Source organism: Triticum aestivum, chromosome 4A (assembly GCF_018294505.1).
Source record: "Triticum aestivum cultivar Chinese Spring chromosome 4A, IWGSC CS RefSeq v2.1, whole genome shotgun sequence".
Classification (NCBI taxonomy): Eukaryota; Viridiplantae; Streptophyta; class Magnoliopsida; order Poales; family Poaceae; genus Triticum; species Triticum aestivum.
In genome coordinates, this window is record NC_057803.1 from 113763254 (window position 1) to 113778122 (window position 14869).

General features: G+C 45.7%; 3 protein-coding genes across 4 annotated transcripts; 2 read left to right on the plus strand and 1 right to left on the minus strand.

The window, feature by feature from the left end:
* Window positions 1-578: 578 nt before the first annotated feature.
* Window positions 579-2533, plus strand: LOC123085484 (E3 ubiquitin-protein ligase CSU1). The gene is made up of 2 exons (XM_044507117.1): window positions 579-1083; window positions 1756-2533. The coding sequence occupies exons 1-2, from the start codon at window positions 845-847 to the stop codon at window positions 2429-2431; spliced, it is 915 nt and encodes a 304-aa protein (XP_044363052.1). The 5' UTR covers window positions 579-844; the 3' UTR covers window positions 2432-2533.
* Window positions 2534-3137: 604 nt separating this feature from the next.
* On the plus strand, window positions 3138-5025 carry LOC123085487 (photosynthetic NDH subunit of lumenal location 1, chloroplastic). The gene is made up of 8 exons (XM_044507120.1): window positions 3138-3329; window positions 3411-3507; window positions 3600-3683; window positions 3829-3902; window positions 4092-4214; window positions 4301-4372; window positions 4510-4606; window positions 4687-5025. The coding sequence occupies exons 1-8, from the start codon at window positions 3297-3299 to the stop codon at window positions 4794-4796; spliced, it is 690 nt and encodes a 229-aa protein (XP_044363055.1). The 5' UTR covers window positions 3138-3296; the 3' UTR covers window positions 4797-5025.
* Window positions 5026-5121: 96 nt separating this feature from the next.
* Window positions 5122-14175, minus strand: LOC123085486 (ABC transporter B family member 6). Of its 2 annotated transcripts, none has more exons than XM_044507118.1 (11): window positions 13341-14175; window positions 11138-11192; window positions 10886-11061; window positions 10586-10786; window positions 10116-10375; window positions 9729-10039; window positions 9347-9567; window positions 8928-9268; window positions 7774-8561; window positions 7425-7666; window positions 5122-6738 (listed from the first exon to the last, which is right to left on the minus strand). In XM_044507118.1, the coding sequence occupies exons 1-11, from the start codon at window positions 13743-13745 to the stop codon at window positions 5509-5511; spliced, it is 4230 nt and encodes a 1409-aa protein (XP_044363053.1). In that variant the 5' UTR covers window positions 13746-14175; the 3' UTR covers window positions 5122-5508. The 2 variants fall into 2 exon arrangements, with proteins under 2 accessions (XP_044363053.1, XP_044363054.1); XM_044507119.1 differs by lacking the exon at window positions 13341-14175 and adding an exon at window positions 12703-12723.
* Between the last annotated feature and the right edge of the window lie 694 nt (window positions 14176-14869).

Here is a 14869-nt window from a genome sequence, read left to right on the forward strand (position 1 = left end):
CCATATGAAGCACAACTATGCTTCTCGCACGAAAGCACAAACCGTCTTTTTTTAATGAAGAATGGTTTAGTACCATTTCGAAGCACGAGGTTAGTACAGTCATGAAGTCGGGGTTAGTACAGTTTCGGAGCACAAATTTTGACTAGAAAAAGTTTGTCAAAACATATCAATAGGATCTAGTTTCAAGGACCTCGACGTGAGAAAAGCAACATGGATATTTTTTTTGTGATTTGACACATGGTTCGAGAGATAATAAATCAAAAATCAAATATATGGAAAATGCACAAACAAACCACCCATCGCCCCTCCATGTTGAAAGAAATCCTATCAAAACACAATAGTTACGACAAGTGGTTGTGGTACTTATCACTACAAGAGGAGGTTGAAATGATTTTGCAGGGTACCTCTTAATTACTACTCCAGGTCAAACACGTTGTTGATTGCAAAAGTTTTTTTTAGGGTCGATTGCAAAAGTTGGTGGAAACAAAACCAAAGTATCCCTTATATTTGGGGAAGAGCTTGCAATGGAAAGTCTGAAACTCGCACCGGCCCATAAGTCAAATGACACGGGCCGGTCAGAGAACCCTGAGAGACTCCCACAAATCCCAGCCCGATCCAGACACGGAACCGAACCGAGCCCAACTACCCAAGTCCCAGCCCGATCCGCCCTTCGTCTCCACTCCACCCGATCAAACCATCACCTCGCCGACTTCTCCTCCCCGTCAAATCTAGGGTTAACACTTCGGCAACCCACCCCAGAGCAGGGCCGCATCGCCTTCCTCCTCGTGCCCGCGCCTCCCACCCGCCGGCCGGAAGGGGCAGACGAAGGTGAAGCGCAGCGAAGATGCCGCAGCGGCACTCGAAGAACAACAACGACCTCGCCTTCTTCACCTACGAGGAGAAGCGGAAGCTCGGGTACGGCACCCAGCGGGAGCGGCTCGGCAAGGACTCCATCAAGCCCTTCGACGCCTGCTGCCTCTGCCTCAAGCCGCTCATCGACCCGCTCGCCTGCCCCAAGGGCCACACCTTCTGCAAGGAGTGCATCCTCGAGTGCCTCCTCGCGCAGAAGAAGGACATCAAGCGGTACCAGCTCGTTGTTCCTTTTTTTTTATTGGGTCCTGATTCCTTCTTTGCTTGGTCATCCAAGGACTGGTTAATTCCAGGGAATTTGCAATTTGTTAGCGAGGATTGTGGAATTGGTATGATTGTGCTCAGATGCGGTGCGGGCTTAAATGTGCATTCCTGCTCCTAGGATTGTAGGGTTCCTCATGGATAGGGCTTGTTGGACTTATCGTAGCTTGCCATTTTCCTTGGTACTATGAGAACTCTTTTAGCACGGTGTTTTAGTTTTGTGGCACTGGAGGTCGCGCCATGTATGAGAATTTGGGGCGGCAATTGAAATTCGATCCTGGGATGGGCATTTGTCATGGTGAAGTGTTTGGATCGGTGGTGTTATGTTGCTAGTACTAGCTACAGTATAGTAGTTATCCCTGAATTTCAAGAGAAAATGATCTTGCTTCATCATTGAATTTCTACTAGTATATAGTAAATTAGTACAGTTTCGGTGTCCATAAGACTGATACTTCCCCATGCCATTTGTCATCAACATTTCAGCAATTGATCACTGAAGTAGTTTGAATCTATATTCCTGTTCTTAGTGGACATTCGAAATTGCTATACTTGCCCTTAAGTTATCTGCTTGCTTGTTCAACCAAATAAAAGGTATGGATTTCTGAGTGTTTTTCCTTCTTCCAGCAAGCTTATAGCTCATGATTCCCAGAAAAAGCAAGAGAAGGAAGAGGAGGAGGAGAAGCTGGTGCTGCAAAAATCCAAGGAGTTGGATGCTTTTGATCAGCAGAATCATGGAGCAGTCCCCCAGTACTATGATCGCAGCGGTTCCCAAGACAAGAATGGTTTTCATGGAGCCAACAGTGTGAAGACTACCTCCTTTGAAGAGGAAGCCCTACGCACCATGAAGGCGTTTTGGCTTCCGTCAGCTACACCCGAAGCCACTGTCAAGGTAGATGCTCCTTCTACTGACACAATCTGTCCCGAGGGGCAGGAGAAGCTCAAGCTGAAATCACTCTTCCCTATTTCTTTCACCGAGGAGAACGCTCGTCAGAAGAGCAGTAAGTCAGTGGAGAAAAGCTACATCTGCCCCAGCTGCAAGTCCAATCTCACAAACACAATGTCCCTGGTGGCGATCAGCACCTGTGGCCATGTCTTCTGCAAGAAGTGCTCGGACAAGTTCATAGCAACAGATAAGGTCTGCTTAATGTGCAGCAAACCGTGCAAAGAGAGGAATTTGATTAATTTAGAAAAAGGAGGAACGGGTTTCGCCGCACACGATGACCACCTAGAGGCAAAGAACTTCAAGCATTTAGGGAGTGGTTCTGGGCTAGGATTGGTGAAGCCTGCTCCTAAGGCATAGCCTTCAATTATGTAACTGTTGTTGTATAATGCTGTCAGTTATCGTTGTGGCACGAATATATGTAACCTGGAATTTTTAAATGTTTTGATATCTTTTTGATAAGTATGATCTGGAACAAACGATACTCAGGTTTTTCATCCAAGTGATATCGTGCTTGTGGTTTTGCTCTGATGCAGTATCTAAGGATTTCTTTGGCGCTTGACTGTCTTACTAGTTTTATATGTTGTCACACTGGAGATTCTGCATGAGCAAACCTTGCTGTAAGAGCAAATATTCGTTTTCCTTGTACCATCATGCTTTGTCCACATTCAGAACTTAGGGCCTCTTTGGAACTTCTGGAAGGATAAAAAAAATCTGCAATCCAAAGAGTCCCTAGTGGTAAGCAGTACTATAAGTCTGTAGCATATCCCTTTGCAGTGAGATGGCTTTTCCATTTCTGCAAATTCTGTGGTGAGATGACTTTTGCATCTCTACAGATTATGTCTCCATCTATGTAGTTAAACCACAGGAAATGGAGAATGCGTTAGGTCAGACATATCTCGACAAAATCACCACAGGAAACAAACCAAAACCGACCAAGTTATGAACTACAACCTCCGTCCCAAAATATAAGACGATTTTGCTGTTTTTCTAGTACTATCCATCAGAAGGGAATGAATGGTCCCCTTTTGTCAGCCGATGGCCAGCACAAAACAAAGAAACAAAAGGTTTTGAAAAGGATAATGGAAACGCTGACCTGGCAGCCTTGGCTTCCACCCACGCACGCAACACATGGAGAAGCTTACGGACCACAGTCCAGCTCCAGCAGCAACAGATAGCCAACCAACCTGGGGCAGGCTAGGATCAGAGCTCCACTCAAGGTGAAATGGCAAGCCTACAGAGCTTGATATCCAAACAGGTACGTATGTGCTTTAATGAACCCTGTTATCATCCTTCTCTTGATTTCGTTCCTGGACTCAGAACCCGGTGTTGTCTTCAGTTGATTGCGCCGAACTGCACGGCCACTGCCAGGCTGAACGGGGCTCCCCCTTCGGTGGTGAACGCGAGCTCGAGCGAAGCATCCTCGGATGAGAAGAGTAATTCTCGTGTGCTGTTCATCTCAATGTGTTTTTAAAGGTTGGCACAGGAAAAATTGTTGATAGAATCTCCCTTCCTGACCTTACTATAGAGGTCACAAAAAGGAGATTGGCACTGCTTGGTGCTGGGGCATTATCCACTGTCCTGTTAAACAGCAGCTCTGCAGATGCTGAAGGTATGCCCATTGTTAATTGTTCAGTTTCACCTCCATGGCAGGCGATATGCAACTATGCAAGTTATCAGCTTGTTAAATATTAGCATCCCCATGTACAGTAGGATTGTGTGAGCTAATGCTAACTGGAGTTGTTCCTAGATTTCAGAAGTACCAAAGAATTACCGCTCTTACGTCGATGCAAACGACGGATATTCGTACCTCTACCCAGCTGATTGGAGGGTAATTTGTCATGTTTACTAGTACTCCCTCCGTCTCATATATAAGATCTTATTACATCCAATATGTGAGTAGTAAATTAGTGTGCAAGAAGGACAATTCAGATGCCAAATAATTATTTTTTCTCGAGTCATTGGCTCTTGTGGATTTCATTCACATAACGCTTTTGTTTCCCCGCGTACTTCATGTCAGGATTTCGACTTCTTGGGCCATGATTCAGCGTTCAAGGACCGTAATGTGCAGCTGCAGTCTGTCCGTGTGGCCTTCATTCCTACTCAGAAAACAGACATTCGTGACCTAGGCCCAATGGATGAGGTAGGTAGCCTTCCGCCTGGATTTTCTGGACTTTGGACCAGATCTCGTCTTCCCTTTCTTCTGACCACTGCTTCATCTTCCCTCAGGCGATCTTCAATTTGGTAACCGAAGTGTACGCTGCTCCGAACCAGATACCAACGATCTATGAAATGCAAGAGGTTTGCCGTTTCATCCACTGCTTGCGTTGCAATTTTTAAGTTGTCGAATCTCATCGACCAGCCATAGAATTCCCGATCTGCTACGCTGCAAAGATCGGAAAGATGAGCGGTTACTTTGTTGTGCTGTAAATTGGCAGCGTACGGTGGATGGCAGGAACTACTGGACGTTTGAGTACGATCTGGAGGCGCCGGGCTACGGCGTGTCGGCGTTTGCGACGGTCGCCATCGGGAACGGTACACGTTTCATGGGGATTCTGGTCATGTGTTTCCCCCTCCTGTGGACACGAAGCTGAGTTGGTGTTGGTTTTTGGCAGGGAGGTACTACACGCTGATCGTGACGGCTAACGAGCGCCGGTGGAGCAGGCTGCGCAACAGGCTCAAAGTCGTCGCCGACTCCTTCAAGATCTACGACTTGAACGCCTGATTGCGCAAGCTCTTGATGTCCGTCGGCACCATCCGACCGTTGCAACGCGGGCGAAACCTGGTGTCGCCTGAGGCCGAGAGGAACCCAACCCAACGAATCTGCATTGCTCAGACATCGCGCTACTCATGCTTGTACGAATCTAGTGGAACCAGTATACATGAATTAGTGGTCAAAATGTACTTCTTTAAAACCATATTGAGGAACCAGAGGGAGTATGATTCCTAGCACAGTTCGTCAGGGCTGCCCTGGTTTCCACAGGGGGTAATCGACACACAGACTGTTGAATGAACAAACGACAATCCACACGATCATCGCTAAACAGGCGTAATCAAATCACCAGGAATTCAACCTATTAAGAAGACTTTTCTTTACACACACCTGAATCATCAAATCGGCGCATTACAAAGGCGAAATGAATCGAGTGCGCAGAGCCTCCAAAAGAATGTTTGCAACTCATATATTACAAACAATTACAATGCCCTCCCACCAAACTTGCTACCTATTTCCAGGATAAAAGCTCCCTACAGATTCAACACAACTAGTCATCTCAATCTCCAGTCGAAAATTTTGTCAAGACCAGGCCACCCTTCTGCGCATTCGGAACATCGCCAGCAGCCCCAACCGTGGAGCTACGCGTCTGGACAGAGAGCGACAGGGGAACTTGGTCATGCCCTAACATAATTTACACCTAACAAACCCAATATTAATTACATTAGCCTAGCCGATGCTGGCGAAGGCCCTTGCCAAAATGGGGCTGCATCAATCTAACATAGAGACCGTTCAGGTCCATCAGAGAGTCATGTGTGCCCTGCTCAACTATCCTACCACCATTTAGGACAACAATGTTATCCACATGCTTCATCATCGCTGCCCTGTGCGCTATCAGGACCGTTGTCTTGTTCCCCATGACCAATGTGTCAAGAGCTTCCTGTACCACTCTACTTGATTCAGACTCGATCGCAGAGCTGGCCTCGTCCAACAACAATATCGGCGCATTCTTCAAAACCACTCTAGCAATGGCAATACGTTGCTTCTGCCCAGGTGTCAGATCAACCCCTCGCATTCCCACATGAGTGTCATAGCCATGTGGCAAGCTACTAATGAAATGATGAGCATTTGCTATCCTTGCAGCTTCCTTCATCTCAGCCTCCGTTGCGTTGTGCCTTGCATAGATAATGTTCTCCCTTATTGTTGTCGAGAAAATGACGGGTTCTTGTTGAATTAGGCCCATGTGGCTTCGTAACCATCTCAGGTTGAACGATTTCAGATCTCGGCCATCCAGCAGAACTTGGCCAGACATTGGGTCATAAAATCTCTCAATTAACGAAATGATAGTGCTCTTCCCGGATCCTGAAACACCTACCACTGCAACTGTTTGCCCACCGCTCACCTTAAGATTGAAATTGCTCAGCACAAAGATTTCTGGACGAACTGGATAGGAGAAATCAACATTCTTGAATTCAATGCTCCCATAGACATTGGGTGGTTTCAGGCCAGTGTTGTCATCAGGATCAATCTTTGGCTCTCGGTCAATAATTTCAAACACTGAAGTGAGAGACTTCCGCCGCTTAAGTATGTATGGGGCAAGTCCAAAGGGCTCCACCAATGCAAATGATGCAAACGAGAATAGAATGTACTGTTTTAGCCCCGTGGCTATTGTCAGGCGCTGCTTGTCCACTGAGGTGGCAATGTACCACAGAAGGAGGGCGTTGCAGGCAAAAAGAAGAAACTGCGAGAAACCAAAACCGAAGCCTATAGCCAACCCATGCACAAGACTTTGCTTCAGTATCTTACCAAGGTGTAATTTGTAGAGTTCCATTATCTTGTCTCCAGCACAAAAAGCAACAACGGTGTAAATGTTACGGACTGCATCCTCAAGTACTAATGAAGCCTTTCTATGCATCTCCTGGATTCCTTTTGAGAAGCCAGCAAGCCATAATTTCTGTAAAATGGTTTATCATATCAATTTAGAACATGCCTATTTGCACCAGTTCTAACATAAAATACACAGTATCAAGTTACTGAATGCCAAATTGTGAAAGATATGCATGCAGTTCAAGATTAGTGTTGCAAATTTCAGTGTTTAACAGATCAGGCAATTAAATAATTATACGGACACTGTATTATTAGGGAATACCAAATATGTGGCTATAGAAAGAGAGTGCAGATCGTGTTGATTATTGACAGGAGAGGCCATTTGTAACACGATCAAAAATATTTCTGAAGTTTGAAATGTCACTGACCCTTAACAGATAATAAAGATCATATTTGCAAGGTGGTATATACTAGAGCCACATGTTCAAGTGACAATTTCCAAACCATCCAGGGCCCAGTGAGTTTGCTTTCTTAGACTTGACTTGTATGGGTCCCTTTTTATGTTTTAACATCCACAAGGTAATATAAAAATAACCTAGGCAACACTTGAATCAACCCCAGTATTTTGTTTCCGAAAAGGCCCTGTGCGATATATTTAAGGGTTTTCGGTCCGAACTCTCGGTATACACAAAAATGCTCAATGGTCTCGCCAACAGACACCACAACTTCTGTTAACATGCCAAAATATGCTACTCCGTTTCAGACTTTTGAGGTGATAATATAACAGACCAAAAAACCTTCAGGCTGTATTACCTGTGCAATGGCAGAGATAACAAGAACAGGTAAAGTTGCAAGTGCAACAAGCGCCACACGCCATCCCAACAACATTCCAATGAGAAGAGCTACAGAAACCGCAGCAGTGTCTTGTATGAATATGGAAAGACGGTTACTGAATGCAGCACGGACAAATGTAGCATCGTTTGCCAGGCGCATGGATAGTGTATCAGCACTATTCTCCTCTTTGTCAAACCATCCAGCCTCATTGCGCAGCATTGCTGTGAAAGAACTAATTAGTGTGGAATTCTAGAAGATCAAATCTAACTTCACGATTGCAGCAGACTAAAAAAAACAGCTCATATGTATAAAGGCACAGATAGCATACCGGAGAACATCATTCTTCTTATACGTTCAGTCATCTTCTCCCCCATAATTCCAAAATAGAAATGTTGCAACCAGTTGACCAGCACTGTAATAACACCCATTCCTACTATGAATAAACACCACCTGTTCACTTCATGGTGCATGTCACTAACTTCTATTTGATAATATGCCGACACTGTAAGTGCTATTGTGTAAGCAAGCAGTGGATTGAATGAGCCAAATATAGCAGCACCAATTGTGCCTAAGAGAGCATAAGGCCATTCAGCAATGCTAAGTGCTGCCAGTCTCCAAAATGATGGTGGCTTGTGATGTTGCAATTCATCAGGTTCACTCTGTTCGGAACTTGTATCATCACGTTCACTCTGTGGTCTACTAAAAGTTTGTGAATGTGAACGCTCATTTTTTGGATCAGAAGTCAAAAGAGGAGATATAGGCGAGTCAGGTCCTGCATTCTTTGAAGATTGCCGTTGTATGGGATGGATGTCAACCTTCGGAAGGTTGGGCAATTCCATTTCAAAACTGTCATGTCTCTTGATGGACGGTGCTCTTTCAGTTGCAACTAAAGGTATTCCATTATCTGTAGTTTGTTCTGGAGGTGGGCTTCGATCCTTTGGTGAATCATGGGAATTTCTGGTGGTGTCTGATCGCCAAAACTGAAGCATGCCATGTGTTCTTTGAAGAGAAGGTGATTTTGCCATCTTAGGAGAGGATGATTCTTGAAAATTTTGGCTGATTGGTGGATCCTCAAATTGGAGTGACTTGCGCTCCCTACTATTCTTGGTTGGCATCCTGAGAAAGATTGACAGAGTAAATAGAGTAGCTCTGGTAAAATAATAGTGCAAATCTAGCACAGCTGGAACAACGTAAGAACAACCAGGTTAATCGCTATTTCTTCAGCACAGTAGCTGGATGCTCACAGCATTAAGGCGTATTTTGGAAATTAGCAAATAAACAAGTACTCCCTGTGTAAAGAAATATAAGAGCGTTTAGTATCAAATTATCCAGGACTGGACAGAGTTTTATTTCTTATAATTGTGCCAGCTAGGTCCCAGACACAGAACCCTTGGTTAGTCTAGACTGAAAAACAATGTGATACTAAATCTAAACTAATGCAAACTCAGTCTTACCAGGAATTGTCCAGAAAAAACAGCTTACCTCTTAGGAAGTTTTGTTGCTTCCTCACATCTCAAAAGCTCAGCATAAAGGCCATCCAAGTTTAGCAATTCATCATGTGTCCCCATTTCAACAAGATGTCCCTCCTCCATTACAGCTATGTAATCAGCATGTTTAATGAGGCTAAGGCGCCTAGCTATTATAATGGTCGACCTTCCCAGCATGAGAACATCTAATGCTCCTTGCACAGCCTTTTCAGCTTCAAAATCAAGTCCTCCCGTGACTTCGTCAAGTAAGAGAATTGATGGACTCGAAAGCACAGCACGAGCGATAGAAATTTTGATCTTCTGTTCATCAGTCAACGCCAAACCAGCTCGACCAACCTAGGGAGGTAAATAAAATCAGAATGATAACAAAATGGACTGGAGCATCCATGCCTAATTATTTGGCACTACCATTACCTGTGTTTCATATCCCTTTTCGAGTGAACTGATGAACCCATGAGCATGTGCTGTCTTGGCTGCTTCTTCTATCTGATCAAAGGTAGCAAATCTTCCATAAGCAATGTTTTCGCGGATGCTCAAACTCAGCAGTGCAGGTTCTTGTGTAACCAGACCAATTTGGCTTCTTAACCATTCTACTTTCAAATTCTTGATATTTTCCCCATCCAGCAGGACTTCCCCTGAAAACGTAAAAAGAGCTGTCTTAGCAAATGGGGAAACTTTTTTTTTTTCAAGAAAACGCTAAGGACCTTCGTGATTTCATTGAAAAGAAAGAGAGAACAAGCCTCCTAGGAGGTGAGAAACTTGGAGATGAAAATCAGATGCTTCTCAATGATGTTACCTAACGTTGGATCGTAGAACCTCTCCATTAGAGGAATTATGCTGCTTTTCCCTGAGCCATTTCTACCAACAAGTGCAACAGTTTTTCTGGCTGGTACACTGAGAAAGAAACCACTTAAAATTGGAATTTCAGGACGTGAGAGATAACTGAAATACACGTTTCTGAATTCGATGTTCCCCTGCACTTGGGGTATAGTGGTCCCTTCCAGATTGGTGCTTGAAGTTGAACGACTTATCATCTCATATAGTCTATAAGCAGCAATTCGCCCTTGCTCAAATGAATAGAAGTTTGTAGCTGCTTGGTTCAGACCACTAAAAAACAGGAAAATATATTAGGTAAAGACACTATGGAGGGAAACAGGGGAATGTATAGGATTATGTTGCTTACAGGCCACTCAAAATTACTGCAAATAAAGCTACCACAACTTGACCACCATCAGCTTTCCCACGAGAAATTAGGTGTCTTCCAACCCAGAGTTGCAAAGCACAGGAACAGATGGCCAGTCCATAGGTAAATCCAAGGCCAATTCCTTGGACAAGACTTATCAAAATTCCATATCTTAGAGTTGCTTGAAGTGAGGTAGCATAGGAGTACTTTGCAAGAGTTTCATTGGTAAAAGCATATAGCGTCCTGATGTATGAGGTGGCCTGCACATCCACATGTTTTTGTCAAGTAAAATCGGAACCGATTATATTTGGCATATTATTTGTACATGCTAAAAGAATATAGTGCAATGCACAATACAAAGAGTGGAGAAATATCTGATCTGGGAAATAGTGTTCTCAATGTTAAAAGGTGGATATTTGTAAACAAATGCGCAAGAAATGGACAGCATGGCGAAGTTCACAGGGTGAAACCTGTTCAGCAATACTAGCCGCTTCGGCATATGCATCTTGAATGTTTTCAGCTAGTCTATGGAGAAATATGTTAGATATTCCGCCTGCAGCTACAATCAAGGGTCCAGTGGCAAGAGTTAGGAGTGCTATTTGCCAACAATTGAGCAGGCCAACAATGAGACCGCCGACGAATGTGGCCATATTGTGTATGTAGTTGCCTACCTACAAAAGCACTGAGTTGTTAGAACAGACCAAAACGATCAAAGTTCATGCTGCAAACATACTCATACAGCAGTCAAAGCATATTCACTCTGAACTTACTTTCTCACTAATTGCGGACTGAATCAGCAATACGTCACTCAGAACTTGACTAACTATATCACCATTGTTTCCATATGTATCAAAGAAGCTCATGTCTTGATTTAGCAAGACCTGGACATATTTTGATCTGATGACAGCAGTTTGCCGTTCCCCGGTGAGAATCCAGCATGATACCTCTGGAGAATCAAAAATTACATTAGGTACATACACATGCTGAGCGAGAAAATATTTAAACGAAGGCTCTTAACTTACCTATCCATCCTGCAACAAAAACACCAGCAGCTATGTAGATGATATACAGAGCATGCTGCAAATGAAACAGCATAAGATGTGAAGATTGTAAGAAAAAAAGGTATATGGATTGGGCAGTAGAATGCATTGAATAGAAGTGCTAAAACATGTGCATATACTTGCACTCCTTTAGATTAAAATAGATTATTTAGTTAATACTCCCTCCGTTCGGAATTACTTGTCGCAAAAATGGATGTATCTAGATGTATTTTAGTTCTAGATACATCCATTTCCGAGACAAGTAATTCCGAACGGAGGGACTAGTTGATTGTTTTAGGTACAGAAAGAATATATTGCTAATCTAGTATAGTGCTCCCTCCGTCCGGAATTACTTGTCGCAGAAATGGATGTATCTAGACATATATTAGTTCTAGATACATCCATTTTTATCCATTTCTGCAACAAGTAATTCAGGACGGAGGGAGTAATTAATTAATTGAATTTTGGAAATTGAGTTCATTTATTGGAAAAGAATCGATCCTTCTCTTCTCAACTCGAGCCATTCGCTGAGGTTGGAAATTTAATAATGAATAAATCTTAAGCTAACTAGTTTAGTCGTCTTTTTCAAACTTTTACTTTCGGCACCTCTCCTCTAGTGTAGCCGAGACCTTGAAGGGGAACACAGACAAGAAGACTTCCACATCATAACCTCCTTTCTCGGTTGACTGCCTGGACTTCAAGAAACTAGACTCACTGGAAAAACTTATTTCACAATGATAACTATCTTTCAAACAGGACCACTGCTTAATCTTTCAAACAGGACTACTGCTTAAAGCCTAACAAGACCCACCACGACTGGCTCACTTGTTTAAAGGACTAATGAAAACACGTTGAACTAGCTAAAAGGGCATAGGCCAACAGTGAAACTCAACAAAACTGACTCCAATACAGATATTGAGGTGAGACTACAAGCTACCACCTCACCCTGCTCACTTGCTTCTCACATAGGGATCCCCAGTGGCCAGCAGGAAGAAACTTCATGTCATCTTCTTCTATGGTTATGATCAACACTTCTTCACATGCTCCCACTATTTTCATCAGTCACCAATTAAAAGAGCAAAAAAAGCCGCTTTTTGTGGGCATCCTGCCCGATCAAGGAAAGACAAATTTGGTACAAATGTGATAAATCTTCACCATACGCACAACTTGAAGTATACAGAACTAAACTAATGGCATTCCATTTGCACTATGTACAAGCACCAATTCACCAATATGAGACCTAACAGGACCAGCCACAATGTGTTCAGTTTTGTATATCCCGAGCTTGTCAGCAAAGCTAAAACAATACTCCCTCCGTTCCGAATTACTTGTCACAGGTATGGATGTATCTAGATGTATTTTAGTTCTAGATACATCCATTTCTCCGACGAGTAATTTGGAACGGAGGGAGTACAACTCAATCCAATAGGCAACCTCAGGCCCTGCCATGCTGCAATCCTCTAAGTCTGCTAGACAAACAGCACAATAAATCAACCCTGCCTAAGATATTGCAACACCCAAATTCCAGAATACACCGCAACACATACCTGCATGACCAAAAAAAAAGCCAGGCGCTAGGCGCTGGGCGCTGGGCAATCGCAAAACGCCTAGCGCTTAATGTGCGCTTTGGTCAGAAAAGCGCATAAGTGCACAAAACCCGAACCTGCCCTCCAGACGCAATCAGCCAATCACCCACAAGGCCACAACTAAAAGCCAAGGAGACATATCACATCATCAAGCAAACCGCCGACTTAGAATATGCATAATTTCATGGCAAAATTTGCATCCAAAAGTTCCAAATGCACTGATTCTAGATGATATGTAACCTGAGTCATAAATATAACTGCTACGCACAAAATTTTGCAGTGTGACGAACAATTTTCAGCTGGTAAATCTTCCAAGAGCTGGTTATCAATATTGTGTAAGTGACCTAACAGCACACGGCAAAATTAAGTATGAGCTGGTTTAGGGTTTACATGTACTGAGAATAGCACACAAATAAGTAAGAAATGTAGAGTATACCAGCCCCCATAAGTATAGCAAGCGCAAAAAGTACAAAAAAAACTTCCCAGCCCCAATAATAGCAAAATTAAAGAATAACAAATTTGGCTCCAGCAATAAATATCAGGTAGCAGATCCTGTCATGCGTGCAATTAAGAGACGAGCATCCGAAGCATCAGCTTACCTGCTTGAATTGGTTGAGCAGCTCGTCGCTACGGCCGTGGAGAGCAGACTGAATCCGTTCAGAGTCGAGCAAATTCAAGGACCTCCCAAAGTAGTGCAGGTAGACGACGAGTGCGGCGCCGTGGGCGGCGGCAGCGAGCGCGCCAGCGGCCATGAGCGCCCAGTCGAGGCCGTCGGCGAACTCGAACAGCCTCCAGAAGGAGACCGCGGCGGGAGGGGGCTCGACCTCGTCCTCCTCCACATCCTCGTCGTCGGCGCCTTCCCCCTCCCTGACCCCGACGCCAGCATCCCCCGACGGCCCGTCCCCGTACGGCGACGGGGACTCCGGCGGCTCCGAGACCTCGGACACCGGCGTGAGCGGCTGCACGTGCGGCGAAGCCCAGCCGAAGAGCCCGCTGGGCACCATCTCCTCCGCGGAACCGCTAGAGAAGCCGACGACGCCGTGCAGAGCCCTAGGATTGGGGTGAGCTCATAACAGCAGCTTAGCTCGGCGAGGGGGAACGGCGAGCGTCGGCGGCGGCGGCGACAAGGTCTCCTCCCGAAGCAGCCGCCTCCGATTAGATTAACCTCCCAGAGACCGATACTACCACACAAGAAAAGAAAGGGGCCTTCCCTTTTAAAATCTACTCGGTGGCACACGGCAACGCGAGAGAAGGCGTCGAGGAGACCCGGTCAGAGGAATTCGGCCGCGCCTCCCACGCAACGAGCAAAACCCTCCGACTCCGGCCAGCGGCTGCCCGTCGCCGGCGAGGAGGCGGTCGCGGTCGCGGTCGTGTGGTGGGATTATTCTGGTGCGCGGAGTCAGTGCGGGCAGGGGAGCGGAAGGAGGGAGGGAGGGAGGCGTGTGCGCTTGACTGATTGCGGTGTGATGGGCGGGGGCCCACGTGTCGGTGGCCTTTGCGCCGGAGGGGTAGGTGCAAAGCAAGCTGGCGGCGAGGACCGCCGGGCCCAGATGGCGGCGTGGGGAGCCGGGCCGGGCCCCCGGGTCTCGCGCGTACGGCGGGGGGTGGGGGACGCGCTGCAGCGACAGCGGTGGAGGTGGCTGGGATTTCTCGGGGGTGTTAAAACTAGGCGGGCGGGGATTGGTGCGGAAAGGTCTCGTGGGCATCGAAGCTGGCGGGGCCCGTGGGACCGGCGGAATGAGCTGTGCTGTTTCGGCCTCGGCTTTCCCTTGGCTTTGCTAGGGGCACGCACGCCAGTGCGGAGCTGGACGCGCCGTGGCTGCTTCATGCGCCGCTACGGACTGGCTTGTTGCTCATGGAATTGCTTCACGTCCCTTTTCCTAGTAAATGTCTTGTACCCGCGTGTGAGATGTGTTGGTATGGGACAATATTCCCATGAATGCTCTTGTATGTGCACCAAATAGTACCCCCCCCCCGGCAGATGTCCACCACAAGGGTCCGTACGGAGCCGTCCCCTTCCTACGTGTGTGACCGACGATGTCGACCCCGAGCTCTTGGCCATGGTTGCCGCCGTGGTCATCTCTGCCTGCACTTTGGGTTTCGTCTTCTTTGCTTACTTCATCTTCTT

Excerpts from the sequence above, each read along its gene's own strand:
- LOC123085484 (XM_044507117.1), top strand. The coding sequence starts at position 845 with ATGCCGCAGCGGCACTCGAAGAACAACAACGACCTCGCCTTCTTCACC. Across the intron at positions 1,084-1,755 it reads CAGAAGAAGGACATCAAGCG|CAAGCTTATAGCTCATGATT; the intron begins GTACCAGCTCGT and ends TCCTTCTTCCAG.
- LOC123085486 (XM_044507118.1), bottom strand. The coding sequence starts at position 13,745 with ATGGTGCCCAGCGGGCTCTTCGGCTGGGCTTCGCCGCACGTGCAGCCG. Across the intron at positions 7,667-7,773 it reads AAGAAGAATGATGTTCTCCG|CAATGCTGCGCAATGAGGCT; the intron begins GTATGCTATCTG and ends GTTCTTTCACAG. Across the intron at positions 6,739-7,424 it reads TTATCTCTGCCATTGCACAG|AAATTATGGCTTGCTGGCTT; the intron begins GTAATACAGCCT and ends ACCATTTTACAG.
- LOC123085487 (XM_044507120.1), top strand. The coding sequence starts at position 3,297 with ATGGCAAGCCTACAGAGCTTGATATCCAAACAG. Across the intron at positions 3,330-3,410 it reads AGAGCTTGATATCCAAACAG|TTGATTGCGCCGAACTGCAC; the intron begins GTACGTATGTGC and ends TGTTGTCTTCAG. Across the intron at positions 3,684-3,828 it reads CAGCTCTGCAGATGCTGAAG|AAGTACCAAAGAATTACCGC; the intron begins GTATGCCCATTG and ends CCTAGATTTCAG.